General features: G+C 44.6%; 1 protein-coding gene across 2 annotated transcripts in view; it reads left to right on the top strand.

Moving 5' to 3' along the window:
* The window catches only part of cpt1ab (carnitine palmitoyltransferase 1Ab (liver)), an 83,380-nt gene that overhangs the window by 9,377 nt on the left and 58,828 nt on the right, over positions 1-15,175 (top strand). For both annotated transcript variants that reach the window (XM_014123865.3, XM_014123864.3), the window contains exon 2: positions 14,366-14,530. In XM_014123865.3, coding sequence (XP_013979340.1) covers positions 14,390-14,530 — 141 coding nt within the window. In that variant the 5' untranslated portion in view covers positions 14,366-14,389. The remainder of the gene's footprint in view (positions 1-14,365; positions 14,531-15,175) is intronic.

Genomic DNA, 15,175 nt, shown 5'->3' with positions numbered 1-15,175 from the left:
CCTTAGGTTCTTTCCCCAAGCAGCATTGTTGCTGTGTTTCATGTCAGGATGTTGTATCGTGCCATGTACTTTGTTATATTAAAATTACCACCTGCTTCTCGACTCCCAGCATCTACGTTACAGAATACTGCCTCCCAAAAAGGAAGCTGCAGGAAATCAGAACATGTTCCAGATGGTCGATGAACAGGGATACCTACTTCGTCAACACCATGACCAGCTGGTGCAACTGGGGACGGCTATGGAAGAGTTTCTCGAACATACCTGAGTGGCGTTGCCTTCAACTAGTGGAGGATAGTCGACCCAGCGAGCCAGCCCATTCAGCAACCCGCCCAGGTCAGCGATGCCCGTTTGTCCCTCCCGGATAAATATGACGGCACCCTGTCTAAATGCTGTGGCTTCCTACTCCCTCTATTTTGTGCACCAGGTGGGAGCCCCCACCACTGAGATGTCCAAGGTTGACATGGTTATTTCTCTGCTGACTGGGCGGGCGTTGAAATGGGCTACGGCCGTCTGGCAGAGGAGGAGCTGGATTCATATCAGGGGTTCATGGCTCTGTTCAGAGGTATCTTCGATCATCCACCGGAGGGCAGAGAGGGGGGTGAGCGCCTACTCCAATTACGGCAGGAGGACCAGACTGCTGCCGAGTACGCACTCACCTTCCAGACAGTAGCAGCATCCAGCAGATGGAATGAGCCGGCGCTTTGTACGCTCTTCAAAAGAGGTCTGCGTGAGGAGGTCCAGACGGAACTGGTCTGTTGAGACGACAATCTCTCCTTGGACACACTCATCGCGATGGCCATCCGTCTAGATAACCTACTTTGGGAGCGTCCCTCAGTGAACACTTTGGATCAGAGCCTGAACCCATGTAGGTAGGGGTCACACGCCTCCCCGCGGCAGAGTGACGCAGATGGAGACAGCTGGGGCTCAAGGAGGGCGCTAGCTCCAGCAGTGTCCGGTACGCCCCAACTCGGGATCGACAAGAGCATAGGGAAGGTCACGTGATTTTCCACATGCAGGGGCAGGCGTGAGCATCCCCTCTTCATCACTTTCTGCCAAACCCTTTTTGGTGTCGGTCACACTAGTTGACTGTCCCTCATGTACTGTTTCTACAGCATTAGTGGATTCCGGGTCCACGGGGAACTTTATTGACCAGACCCTTGCCTCCTCTCTTAACATCACCTCATACCAGCTCTCCTTTCCCGGTTCAAGCACTCGACAATCGGGCATTAGGTTCCGGGACCATCATACACATCACCAGACCACTCACCCTCACCGTGGAGTCCATCCATCAGGAGAACATTCCCTTCATCACCAGTGCACCAGCTCACAAGATCATTTTCGGCCTCCCTTAGTTTCAACGCCATAACCCCACCATCTCATGGTCAAGGATGAAAATCATGGGCTGGGCACCCGAATGCCGGAGGACCTGCTTTCACCGTCACCTGTGGTTCCACATCGGAGTCCTGTGGTTGCCCTTCAGCCCAACATCATGGATGTATACCAGGACCTGCGGGAGGTATTTTCTAAAACCTGCGCCACCTCTCTCCCTCCTCATGGCCCCTGGGACTGTGCCATCGACCTGCCCCAGCGCAGACGCATCTACCCTCTGTCGGTGGCTGAAACAAAAGCCATGGAGGAGTACATCCATGAGGCGCTCCAACAAAGTTTCATCTGCATGTCCACTTCTCCTGCGTTTGCAGGCTTCTTCTTCGTGGCCAAGAAGGATGGAGGGTTATCAGAGGACTCAATGAGATCACCACCAAGTACCGTTACCCTCTGCCGGCAGCTATCGAACAGCTCTGCGGGGCCCGGTTCTTTACCAAATTGGACATGCGGAGTGCATACAATCTCATCTGCATCCGGGAGGGGGATGAATGGAAGACAGCTTTTAGCACGATGTCTGGTCACTACGAGTACTTGGTGATGCCATTTGGCTTAGCCAATGCTCTGTCAGTGTTCCAGGCATTCGTCAACGAGGTGTTCTGGGACATGCTTGGACGCCAGGTGGTTGTGTATATGGATGACATCCTGGTCTACATGGCTACCTTGGAGGATCACATCACTCACGTCCGAGTAGTCCTGGAATGCCTCCTGGCTAACCAACTGTTTGTCAAGGCTGAGAAGTGCCAGTTTCATCAGGAGGCTGTCTCCTTCCTAGGCTACCAAATCAGTCTGCAAGGAGTGAAGATGGACATCAAGAAGGTAGATGCGGTCAGGTCATGGCCAGTCCCAACCACCATAAAGGGGTTACAACGGTTTTTGGGGTTTGCCAACTTCTACCGCCGTTTCATCAGGAACTTCAGCTCCATCGCCGCTCCTCTCACCGCTCTCCTCAAGGGGGGTCCCCGTAGGTTGGTGTTGGAGTCCAGCATCTGACGAGGCCTTCAGTATACTTAAGGGACGTTTCACCTCCACCCCATTGCTCAAACACCCAGATCCCACAATATCCTTTGTGGTGGAGGTGGATGCTTCAGAAGTGGGCGTGGAGGCAGTTTTGTCTCAACGACAAGGTAATCCACAAAAATTGTATCCGTGCATATTACTTTAAGAAGCTGTCCCCTACAAAGAGGAATTACGGCGTCGGCGATTGAGAGCTCCTGGCGGTGAAGTTGGCATTAGGAGTGGAGACACTGGCTGGAGGGCACCAGGGACTAATTCGTTATCCTGTACATACAGACAGCGAGGAGGCTGAGTCCGCGCCAAGCAAGGTGGGGCCTATTATTTGCAAGATTTGACTTCACGCTGACCTATCGCCCAGGCTCAAAGAACACCAAAGCCGATGTCCCATCTCTACGATTCGGGAGGGGATCCTGTCCAGAGTGCACCCATAATCCCTACCTCTCAAGTTGTAGCCCCTGTGGTCTGGGATGTAGATGTTGACATTCGCCAGGCTCTGGAGAGGGAGCCTGCACCCACTACCTGTCCTCCTGAGCGCATCTACTTTCCCACGGGGATCGGCTGCTGACCTGGGCACACACAGCTGTCGTCGCTGGACATCCAGGTATTTCTCGTACTACTCAATCCATCTCTGAGAAGTAATGGTGGCCTACCTTGGCGCAGGACGTTATTCGTTACGTCAACTCCTGTTCCATGTATGCTCAAACCAAATCTCCTCCTGCACGCTCCAGCATGGCCACTTCTTCCCCTTCCCATGCCTCAGTATCCCTGGGCTCATCTATGCATTGACTTTGTCACTAATCTTGCCTCTGACGGTTTCACCACCATTTTGGTGGTTGTGGATAGATTTTCCAAATCCTGTTTCATCCCTCTCTCTGTTCTCCCTTCTGCTCTCCACGTTGCTGAGGCACTATTTCAGCAGGTCTTCTGACATTATGGACTGCCGGAGGACATCGTCTCCGAACGTGGCCACCAATTCACATTACGGGTATGAAGAGCCTTGGTGGAGAAGCTTGGGGTCACTGTCAGCCCCACTTCCGGGTATAGGCCTCAGTGTAATGGGCAGATGGAGGGGATGAACCAGGAGCTGGGGAGGTTCCTGAAGAGTCATTGCCAGGACCGGCAGGGAGAGTGGGCCTGATTTCTTTCATGGGCGGAGTACGCCCAGAATCCGTTAATTCATTCCTCCACCGGGCTGGGATCTTTTATTTCATCTCATGAAACATGGGACCAACATTTGATATTGCGTTTATATTTTTGTTTAGTGTAGCTTAAAAAAAAAGACTAGAATTGCAGTAGTGCTGGGTGGTATACCATATTTTACGATATACCGGTATTGATGCATGGACCGGTTAGGGTTTTTACATGACCTATTTACATTTTTTTTACTTTTACCCGTCTTCTCCCCAATTTCTTGATATCCTATTGCTAGTTACGCTCTTGTCCCATCGCAGTTTTCAGCTGTGCTAACATATAATTGCAAAAGGGTTTTCTAATAATCAATTAGCCTTTTAAAATTTTAAACTTGGATTAGCTAACACAATGTGCCATTTCCAACATTAACAATGTCTATACTGTATTGCTGATCAATTAGATTTTCTTCAAAAACAAGGACATTTCTAAGTGACCCCAAACTGTATGTATGTGCCCATCTCAGTGAACTAGTCTATTGTGGAGGCCTAGACCAATTTATGCTTGATCCAAAAATGTGTTTGGAGGCTCCATATGGAGGGTGTGACGCAATTGCAGAGGCCAAATTGAACTACGTACCATATCGCCATAAGCCTACCAATTTGTGTAACAATACAGAGGGCTCTGTATATCTCCGCATTGACATGATTGGTTGACGGTAGGTGGGGGCGGTACATCCTGTAGAACACAAACTCACTTCCTTGACAACAACTCTGCACTGCTCCGTGAAGTGCAAGAAGTATCACCGTAAATGCTGCATGGCCAATGCAGACGTCGGATTGACCATGCGCCCAGATGCACAATGCACTTCTCTCTCCAGAATGCCTCTCCCGCCAATTTGTGCACATTCATTGTTTCATAACTTACTTCTGTGATTTGTTTGCATTTGATTGTTAGTGTATATCAATTCCCCATTACATATATCACCAGTAGTTAATTCCTATAATTTCTAATCTACAGTGTTTGTTACTTTGGTTATGGTAATTTCTGTTAATTCATTCAATATTATTATTCCAGTCTTCCTGTTGTCATTGTCGGAGTGGACACATTGCTTGCAGAGTGCACAATCTATGCTACACTTGTGAGAAACAAGGTTTGGTTTATTTCATTCCATTTACGAGTTTTGTCAATTTAGTCAATGTCTTTTGTTTGAAGCACTCCTGTCAATGTTGGGTAAGGACGCGCACGCATAGAAGTAGGCCTATACGCTACCCGGCCTGCGTAAATGTAGGCATATAAATGTACCCATTTGTGGACCTGATAGTATTTCTGATTGGCTTAACGCACCACAGCAAGCAAACAAAGTCTGCTTTTCCAGATCTCTCCCTTTCGATAACCACTCAGCATGAAAGGGAAAAATGTCATGTCTGATCCAGTGGAAACTTCATAAAATAGGCCTACCTGATTACAACTTATCAGTGCTGGACTTGTACTGAAATAGGTTCTGGTACTTATTTTGGGTGTTGTTACTGTTTATATTTAGGTGCAGGAGCGCCACAATACTTTTGAGATAATATTCTATAAGAGGAACAGGAGCTCAAGAAGTAGAACATTTGAGGTGCCGGTTCTCAGCTCCATTGAGCTCCTGCCCAAGTCAAACACTGCTTCTTATCCCATGCACAAATACCCGACAGCTGTGTCTGTCCCAAGCTCACTGGCTCAGGAAACTCTGAGGCTCCAGAATATTTTATACAATGTTGCAAGCTTCGGGCCCTACCCAAGTTGATACAATGTTTGAAGTTTGTTGCAGACCGGCCATCTGTAGCCAACGGGATTTATAGGGTATTTATTTTTATCAGGCTATTTTCTACCTGATGGCTGCAATGTTTTTATTTGATGGCTTTATGTAGGCTATTTTTCCATAGTTGGCAATGACTGTAGAATTACTTTTTAGGTTTGTATCATTCTCATTTAGATTTGGATCGAATTTTGATTAACCACATGACAATGTTTTTGATATATGAAGACCGTTATTATAAATTAAATTAAACTGTTTCACAAAAATGTGCATATGAAAACCATAACTGGGATGCAGATCACTAGAAATGGTAAGATAAATTGGCATTCCACATGAGAAAGGTTGCAGACTCCCCATGTAGCATATTACAGGGAACTTCAGGAGAGTACTGACAGAGTCTGCTAAAGCCAGCAGGAGGAGAATAGTTGGGTCAGGTAAAGAAATTATAATTCTGATACTTCTTGAGGCATTTGTATTATTAAAACACATAGGACGTGTCTATATATGGAAAATATGCATTTAAAAAAATTCAACCAATCGATGGGTCGAACGAACAGACGACTTTCGGTTGATGGGGCAGCCATAGAATATGCAAAGAATTAATATGTTAGCTACATGAAGTAGCTAAGAGAAAACAGTTAATGTAGCCAAAGATTATTGGGTCCCCTAAAACACTTAACACTTTGCTTCCTACCCAGTCACAATAACTCTTCCTGATATTTTAATTTGTTGTCATGTCAAACAACACTGTATTCAAAGTGCCCACTATTATATTCTAAGTATATAATTAGAATAATCATTCTATTTCCATGATTCCAACAGTTCACCCAAGTGTTTTGCTATAAATCGCAAGTCAAATCGCAATTGCAACATTTTAGTTAAAAATAAGGCTTAGATTGTTTGCCCGTATCGTGCAGCCCTACATGGCAGTGTGGAAATTATCTGAAATGAGTGCAGGAAATGCAGAAATGTATGAAAAAGCAGGAAATTATTTTGGGTTGAATTGAACAGCATAAAGCAATCAGAAAGGAGAAAGACCCATTGAAATCACTTAGAATGAATTTGTTACCACCATAGAGTCACGCACTACTCATAAAACACTGTCTTATCGTCACATAATTTTTTTTTACCGTGATATGATATTTTGGCCATATCGCCCAGCCCTAAATTGCAGGAAACTAGCTTTAAAACTGTAAAATGCACTCTGCCCCATGGCAAAATGCTTAGAATTGCAGGAAATTCGCTTTAAAACAGAAAAATGTTGTCTGTGCGGCCAAGAGGAGGGAGACCGCTCCAATGGCCATGCCTGCTACCAGCCCCCCTCCCACCTTGCTTAAAGTTGCTGATCGCTGATCTGACATGTCTTGACCGGTCTAAGCTTTGAAGTTTTATCCTTGCTTTCACATATCCAATCATGTTAAATCAGTGCTTACTCCAAGGGCAGGAGGACATAAGGAAACTTATACTATCGCCTAGAGATGTTGTTCCAGCACCCCTCCTCACCTAGTCATGTTGTAAAAAAAGTATTAGGTCTACCTTCAATTGGTTTTGTTGAGTGTTTTAGGGGTGACAGGCCAGGCAGCCATGGATGCTGGATGAGGTTTGCCTATCTGCCTTAGAAAATAGGCTACAGTGGCAAGAAAAAGTATTTGAACCCTTTGGAATTACCTGGACTTCTGCATAAATTGGTCACAAAAATAGACGAACACAGTCTGCTTAAACTAATAACACACAAATAATTATCTGTTTTCATGTCTTTATTGAACACACCGTGTAAACATTCACAGTGCAGGGTGGGAAAAGTATGTGAACCCTTGGATTTAATAACTAGTTGACCCTCCTTTGGTAGCAATAACCTCAACCAAATGTTTTCTGTAGTTGCGGATCAGACCTGCACAATGGTCAGGAGGAATTTTGGACCATTCCTCTTTACAAAACTGTTTCAGTTCATCAGTATTCTTGGGACGTCTGGAGTGAACCACTCTCTTGAGGTCATGCCACAGCATCTCAATCGGGTTAAGGTCAGGACTCTGACTGGGCCACTCCAGAAGGCATATTTTCTTCTGTTGAAGCCATTCTGTTGTTGATTTACTTCTGTGTTTTGGGTCGTTGTCCTGTTGCATCACCCAACTTCTGTTGAGCTTCAATTGGCGGACAGATAGCCTTACATTCTCCTGCAAAATGTATTGATAAACTTGGGAATTCATTTTCCCGTCGATGATAGCAAGCTGTCCAGGCCCTGAGGCAGCAAAGAAGCTCCAAACCATGATGCTCCCTTCACCATACTTTACAGTTGGAATGAGGTTTTGATGTTGGTGTGCTGTGCCTTGTTCTTTCCACACATAGTTTTGTCTGTTCCTTCCAAATAACTCAACTGTAGTTTCATCTGTCCACAGAATATTTTGCCAGTAGTGCTGTGGAACATCCAGATGCTCTTTTGCGAACTTCAGATGTGCAGCAGTTTTTTTTGGACAGCAGTGGCTTCTTCCGTATTGTCCTCCCATGAACGCCATTCTTGTTTAGTGTTTTACATATTGTAGACTCGTCAACAGAGATGTTAGCATGTTCCAGAGATTTCTGTAAGTCTTTAGCTGACACTCTAGGATTCTTCTTAACCTCGTTGAGCATTCTGCGCTGTGCTCTTGCAGTCATCTTTGCAGGACGGCCACTCCTAGGGAGAGTAGCAACAGTGCTGAACTTTCTCCATTTATAGACAATTTGTCTTACCGTGGACTGATGAACATCAAGGCTTTTAGAGATACTTTTGTAACCCTTTTCAGCTTTATGCATGTCAACAATTCTTAATCTTGTGTCTTCTGAGATCTCTTTTGTTCAAGGCATGGTTCACATCAGGCAATGCTTCTTGTGAATAGCAAAGTCAAATTTGATAGGGCAGGGCAGCTTTAAACAACATCCCCAATCTCGTCTCATTGATTGGACTCCAGGTTAGCTGACCCCAGACTCCAATTAGCTTTTGGAGAAGTCATTAGCCTAGGGGCTCACATACTTTTTCCAACCTACACTGTGAATGTTTAAATGATGTATTCAATATAGACAAGAAAAATACAATAACTTGTGTGTTATTAGTTTAAGCAGACTGTGTTTGTCTGTTGTTGTGACTTAGATGAAGATATGATCTAATTTTATGACTAATTTATGCAGAAATCCAGGTAATTTCAAAGGGTTCACTTACTTTTTCTTGCCACTGTATATACGGCAAACCCAGAGATCTGTCTTTGTAGATAATATTGTAAAACATACTCCACCAATACATTTTTGGATAAAAGTTTCATGACCATGTTAACTGAAATATACTGCTCAAAAAAATAAAGGGAACACTTAAACAACACATCCTAGATCTGAATGAAAGAAAAAATCTTATTAAATACTTTTTTCTTTACATAGTTGAATGTGCTGACAACAAAATCACACAAAAATAATCAATGGAAATCCAATTTATCAACCCATGGAGGTCTGGATTTGGAGTCACACTCAAAATTAAAGTGGAAAATCACACTACAGGCTGATCCAACTTTGATGTAATGTCCTTAAAACAAGTCAAAATGAGGCTTAGTAGTGTGTGTGGCCTCCACGTGCCTGTATGACCTCCCTACAACGCCTGGGCATGCTCCTGATGAGGTGGCGGATGGTCTCCTGAGGGATCTCCTTCCAGACCTGGACTAAAGCATCCGACAACTCCTGGACAGTCTGTGGTGCAACGTGGCATTGGTGGATGGAGCGAGACATGATGTCCCAGATGTGCTCAATTGGATTCAGGTCTGGGAAACGGGCGGGTCAGTCCATAGCATCAATGCCTTCCTCTTGCAGGAACTGCTGACACACTCCAGCCACATGAGGTCTAGCATTGTCTTGCATTAAGAGGAACCCAGGGCCAACCGCACCAGCATATGGTCTCACAAGGGGTCTGAGGATCTCATCTCGGTACCTAATGGCAGTCAGGCTACCTCTGGCGAGCACATGGAGGGCTGTGCGGCCCCCCAAAGAAATGCCACACCATGACTGACCCACCGCCAAACCGGTCATGCTGGAGGATGTTGCAGGCAGCAGAACGTTCTCCACGGCGTCTCCAGACTCTGTCACGTCTGTCACGTGCTCAGTGTGAACCTGCTTTCATCTGTGAAGAGCACAGGGCGCCAGTGGCGAATTTGCCAATCTTGGTGTTCTCTGGCAAATGCCAAACGTCCTGCACGGTGTTGGGCTGTAAGCACAACCCCCACCTGTGGACGTCGGGCCCTCATACCACCCTCATGGAGTCTGTTTCTGACCGTTTGAGCAGACACATGCACATTTGTGGCCTGCTGGAGGTCATTTTGCAGGGCTCTGGCAGTGCTTCTCCTGCTCCTCCTTGCACAAAGGCGGAGGTACCGGTCCTGCTGATGAGTTGTTGCCCTCCTACGGCCTCCTCCACGTCTCCTGATGTATTGGCCTGTCTCCTGGTAGCGCCTCCATGCTCTGGACACTACGCTGACAGACACAGCAAACCTTCTTGCCACAGCTCGCATTGATGTGCCATCCTGGATGAGCTGCACTACCTGAGCCACTTGTGTGGGTTGTAGACTCCGTCTCATGCTACCACTAGAGTGAAAGCACCGCCAGCATTCAAAAGTGACCAAAACACCAGCCAGGAAGCATAGGAACTGAGAAGTGGTCTGTGGTCCCCACCTGCAGAACCACTCCTTTATTGGGGGTGTCTTGCTAATTGCCTATAATTTCCACCTGTTGTCTATTCCATTTGCACAACAGCATGTGAAATGTATTGTCAATCAGTGTTGCTTCCTAAGTGGACAGTTTGATTTCACAGAAGTGTGATTGACTTGGAGTTACATTGTGTTGTTTAAGTGTTCCCTTTATTTTTTTGAGCAGTGTATAATGCATAGCATAGTACCTCTGTAGAACCTTAGGCCTTACCTGGGTAATGATCTATGCGATTCACAGGTAATAATTAAATGCCTTGGGCCTTGAGTGAACCTGTAAGGAAATATGATGGTTAAACTTTAACATTGTAAAACTACTCAATCATTTACCAACCAGACTGCAAATTAACTGGCATACCTAGCTTTATTAGGCCTGCTTCTCCTCGTAATCATATGACTGAGTAGGCTAGTAGTAGGTTTAAACTGCTTCGGGTTAAGGCGTAGACCTACTCTATAAAATGAGATGGAGTTCTATCTAGTGAAATGAGATGTGCCTTCACATACAGTGCATTTGGAAAGTATTCAGACCCATTTACTTTTTCCCAAATCATTTTTACGTTACAGCCTTTTTCTAAATTGATTAAATAGCTTTTTCTCTCATCAATCTACACACAATACCCCATAATAACAAATAAACTATTTTTTTGCAAATGTATAAAAATTGTTAAACTGTACCATCTACATAAGTATTCAGATCCTTTACTCAGTACTTTGTTGAAGCACCTTTGGCAGCAGTTACAGCCTCGTGTCTTCTTGGGTATGACGCTACAAGCTTGGCACACCGGTATTTGGGGCGTTTCTCCCATTCCTTTCTGCAGATCCTCTCAAGCTCTGTCAGGATGGATGGGGAACGTTGCTGCACAGCTATTTTCAGGTCTCTCCAGAGATGTTAGCTCGGGTTCAAGCCTGGGCTCTGGCTGAGCCACTCAAGGACGTTCAGAGACTTGTCCCGAAGCCACTCCTGCGTTGTCTTGGCTGTGTGCTTAAGGTCATTGTCCTGATGGAAGGTGAACCTTCACCCCAGTCTGAGGTCTTGAGTGCTCTGGAGCAGGTTGTCATCAAGGATATGTCTGTACTTTGCTCTGTTCATCTTTCCCTCCATCCTGACTAGTCTCCCAGTCCCTGCTGCTGAAAAACACCCCCAGAGCATGATGCTGCTGCCACCATAGGGATGGTGCCAGGTTTCACCCAGACATGACACTTGGCATTCAGGCCAAAGAGTTCAATCTTGGTTTCATTAGACCAGTGAATCTTGTTTCTCATGGTCTGAGAGTCTTTAAGTGCCTTTTGGCAAACTCCAAGTGTGCTGTCATGTGCCTTTTACTTAGGAATGGCTTCTGTCTGGCCACTCTCCCATAAAGGCCTGATTGGTGGAGTGCTGCAGAGATGGTTGTCCTTCTGGAAGGTTCTCCCCATCTCCACAGAGGAACTCTAGAGCTCTTTCAGAGCCCTGACCAAGGCCCTTTTCCTCCGATTGCTCAGTTTGGAAGAGTCTTTTGTGGTTCCAAACTTCTTCTATTTAAGAATGGTGGAGGCCACTGTGTTATTTTTTATTTAGCAAGGCAAGTCAGTTAAGAACAATTCTTATTTACCGCCCTATGGGACTCCCAATCACGGCCGGTTGTGATACAGCCTGGATTCGAACCAGGGTATCTGTAGTGACACCTCTAACACTGAGATGCAGTGCCTTAGACCATTGTACCACTTGGGACCTTCAATGTTGCAGAAATGTTTTGGTGCCCTTCCCCAGCTCTGTGCCTCGACACAATCCTGTCTCGGAGCTCTATGGACATTTCCTTCAACCTCATGGCTTGGTGTTTGCTCTGACATGCACTGTCAAATGTGGGACCTTATAGAGACAGGTGTGCCTTCCTGAATCATGTGCCTTCCTGAATCAATCAATTGAATTTACCACAATTGGACTCCATTCAAGTTGTAGAAACATCTCAAGGATGATCAATGGAAACAGGATGCACTTGATGTAAATTTCAAGTCTCATAGCAAAAGGTCTGAATACTTATGTAAATAAGGTATTTCTTTTTTGTATTTCTAATAAATGTGCCATATTTTCTAAACCTGATCGCGTTGTCATTATGGGGTATTGTGTGTAGATTGCTGAGGAATTTGTATGTATTTAATCAATTTTAGAATAAGGCTGAAATGTAACAAAATGTGGAAAAAGTCAAGGGGTCTGAATACTTTCCAAAGGCACTGTAGTCTTCTAGACTGAGACGAACTTCAAAATGAGCGGACCAAGGCGCATTGACCAAGGTGCATTGAGTTCCACATCTTTTTAATACAAAGTGAAACTAGAAACAAAACTTACAAAGAACGTAAAGACGTAGTGCCCAAACACACAAACACAATATCCCACAAAGCAGGTGGGAGATAGGGCTTCCTAAATATGATCCCCAATTAGAGGCAACAATTACCAGTTGCCTCTAATTGGTAACCATACAAAACCATCAACATAGAAATACACATTCTAGAACACCCCCCTAGTCACACCATGACCTAAACCACTATAGAGAATCCAAGGGCTCTCTATGGTCAGGGTGTGACACATCCGTTCAAGAAAAATTGGCCCGCAGCTGAATCTAGCTGATGATCTCTGTACTACATTATATAGGAAATATGGTGCTATATGAGCCCTGGTAAAAAGTAGTGCCCTTTATAGGGAATAAGCTGCGATTTTTGACGAAGACTCAGGAGTCTTGCCATACTTGGCACAGAGTGAGCTCCTTACATTATCTCCTACTCCATTTAATTATAGTTTCATCAAGGGACAAACAAACAGGGCTCTGGAATAGTAGGCTAATCACAACTTAATGTAAACAGCCTGTCAATGTTTAATCCAATAAGCATAGCCTACCTCTATTCAGTGGGAGGCTTATTTCCCTGGAATAGGTCCTATTTGTTTACATATTGGAATTTGGCTGACTGTTGTAGAATGTCCCCATTTGATTTCTAGGAAATAGGGAAAGAAGCAAAGTGTGAATGTTTCTGCAGTGCTGATGCACTTAGAATGGTCTGGGACTGGGTCGTATAGCCTACTAAGTTGGATAGTCCAGACTCGTCAAACTCAGTGTTTTCCTGAGAGAAGAGCTGAGTCATGTTCATTAGGCTCCAAGCGGAAGAAAACTGGGGCTATCTGTACTTGTCCAATACAAAACACTCCTTTTCGTTTTCCATTGCAAAACTTTGAAATAGTTTTCTGTTGCATGCCATAATGAACAGGACCCTGTAGATTTGTATTTTCTGTTATTTCCCACCCCTGGTTGCAGAGCGCTGTAGGACCGATTATCATTAGCTGGAGATGGCATAAGCGTTTATGAAATGCATATGGGTTATGAATGTGTTATGAAGTCTTTATCTAGGTACCTTTTACTTTTAAAAAACGTTTTACAGTATTTTTTTAAATCAATTTGAAATTAAACTGCACTTGTCTTTACGCTAAGCTAGCTACAAGTAAAGAGATGAGACTGACCTTGAGACGATCTTTCCCTGACCGTGTCCTGACCTCAGTAACAAAGGTCCCCCTTGTAAAACCCACTGGCTCCAGGTCATCTACAAGTATCTGCTAGGTAAAGCCCCGCCTTATCTCAGCTCACTGGTCACCATAGCAGCACCCACCCGTAGCACGCGCTCCAACAGGTATATCTCACTGGTCACCCCCAAAGCCAATTCTTCCTTTGGCCGCCTCTTCTTCCAGTTCTCTGCTGCCAATGACTGGAACGAACTGCAAAAATCTCTGAAGCTGGAGACTCTTACCTCCCTCACTAGCTTTAAGCACCAGCTGTCAGAGCAGCTCACAGATCACTGCACCTGTACATAGCTCAAATGTAAATAGCCCATCCAATCTACCTCATCCCCATACTGTATTTATTTCTTTATCTTGCTCCTTTGCACCCCATTATCTCTACTTGCACATTCATCTTCTGCACACCCTACCATTCCAGTGTTTAATTGCTATATTGTAATTACTTTGTCACCATGGCCTATTTATTGCCTTACCTCTCTTATCCTACCTCATTTGCACATGCTGTTTATAGATTTTTCTACTGTATTATTGACTGTATGTTTGTTTATTCCATGTGTAACTCTGTGTTGTTGTATGTGTCGAACTGCTTTGCTTTATCTTGGCCAGGTCGCAGTTGCAAATGAGAACTTGTTCTCAACTAGCCTACCTGGTTAAATAAAGGTGAAATAAAAATAAAATAAATAAAAGAGGTCTTCTAACCTCAATGGTACTTTCATGTTAAATAAAGGGGAAAAAGAACGAATCCTATCGATGTGTCATGTCCCCTCCTCCCTCTCTCCTCAGTGACCCTGTACAGCAGCAGCCACCATGGCAGAAGCTCACCAGGCCGTGGCCTTTCAGTTCACTGTCGGGCCTGATGGCATTGACATGCAGCTGTGCCACGAGGCCCTGCGCCAGATATACCTCTCAGGCAAGCACTCCTGGAAGAAGAGGTTCATACGCTTCAAGGTGAGAGTGCGCAATTAACTAATTAACTAATCAGGGCTCAAGACTAACTTTTTTCCCAGGTGGGGAATGCCACTAACGTTTTCTCAAAAATGTTGTCACGGCGTCACGTGATAAGAGAACATTTGTAATAATCTTATGAAGTCATTACAGTGCTACTGAGTTTGCGTGATTCAATAAAAACTAAAAACAATTGTTTCATCAGATATGTCTAAGCAGGAATGCATGACACAATATATTTTGATGTGCAACCTAAACCAGTGATTGTCATGAATTGTGTGTTGACAATTTGTATTTTGTTGGTATATTTTACTCTCAAAATAGGGTCCCTGAATTTCTGAGATATTTTGTTCAGTAGAGATTGATATCTTTTTTGTGTATTAATATCACATAGGCTAATTTGAGGCTAATTCACCATCTGAGGAAGTGGAAACTTAAAACGCATTAGCTAGATCGCTAAATATAATATTATGCTGGTTAGCAATGTAATTGATTCATTTAACAGTAAATTTAAGGTCCTAAAAAACGTGGCAGCACACTACCCAATGATGTCAATATAGGCCGATGCAATCACCACGAATGGCAGATGCGCGCTTCCCGCATTCCGTATACAGAATATCAAAGCCATACACTACCACTTCGGTAAAG

This window comes from Salmo salar, chromosome 10 (assembly GCF_965601325.2).
Source record: "Salmo salar chromosome 10, fSalSal1, whole genome shotgun sequence".
Taxonomy (NCBI): Eukaryota; Metazoa; Chordata; class Actinopteri; order Salmoniformes; family Salmonidae; genus Salmo; species Salmo salar.
This window is presented reverse-complemented; position numbering and strand designations above follow the sequence as displayed.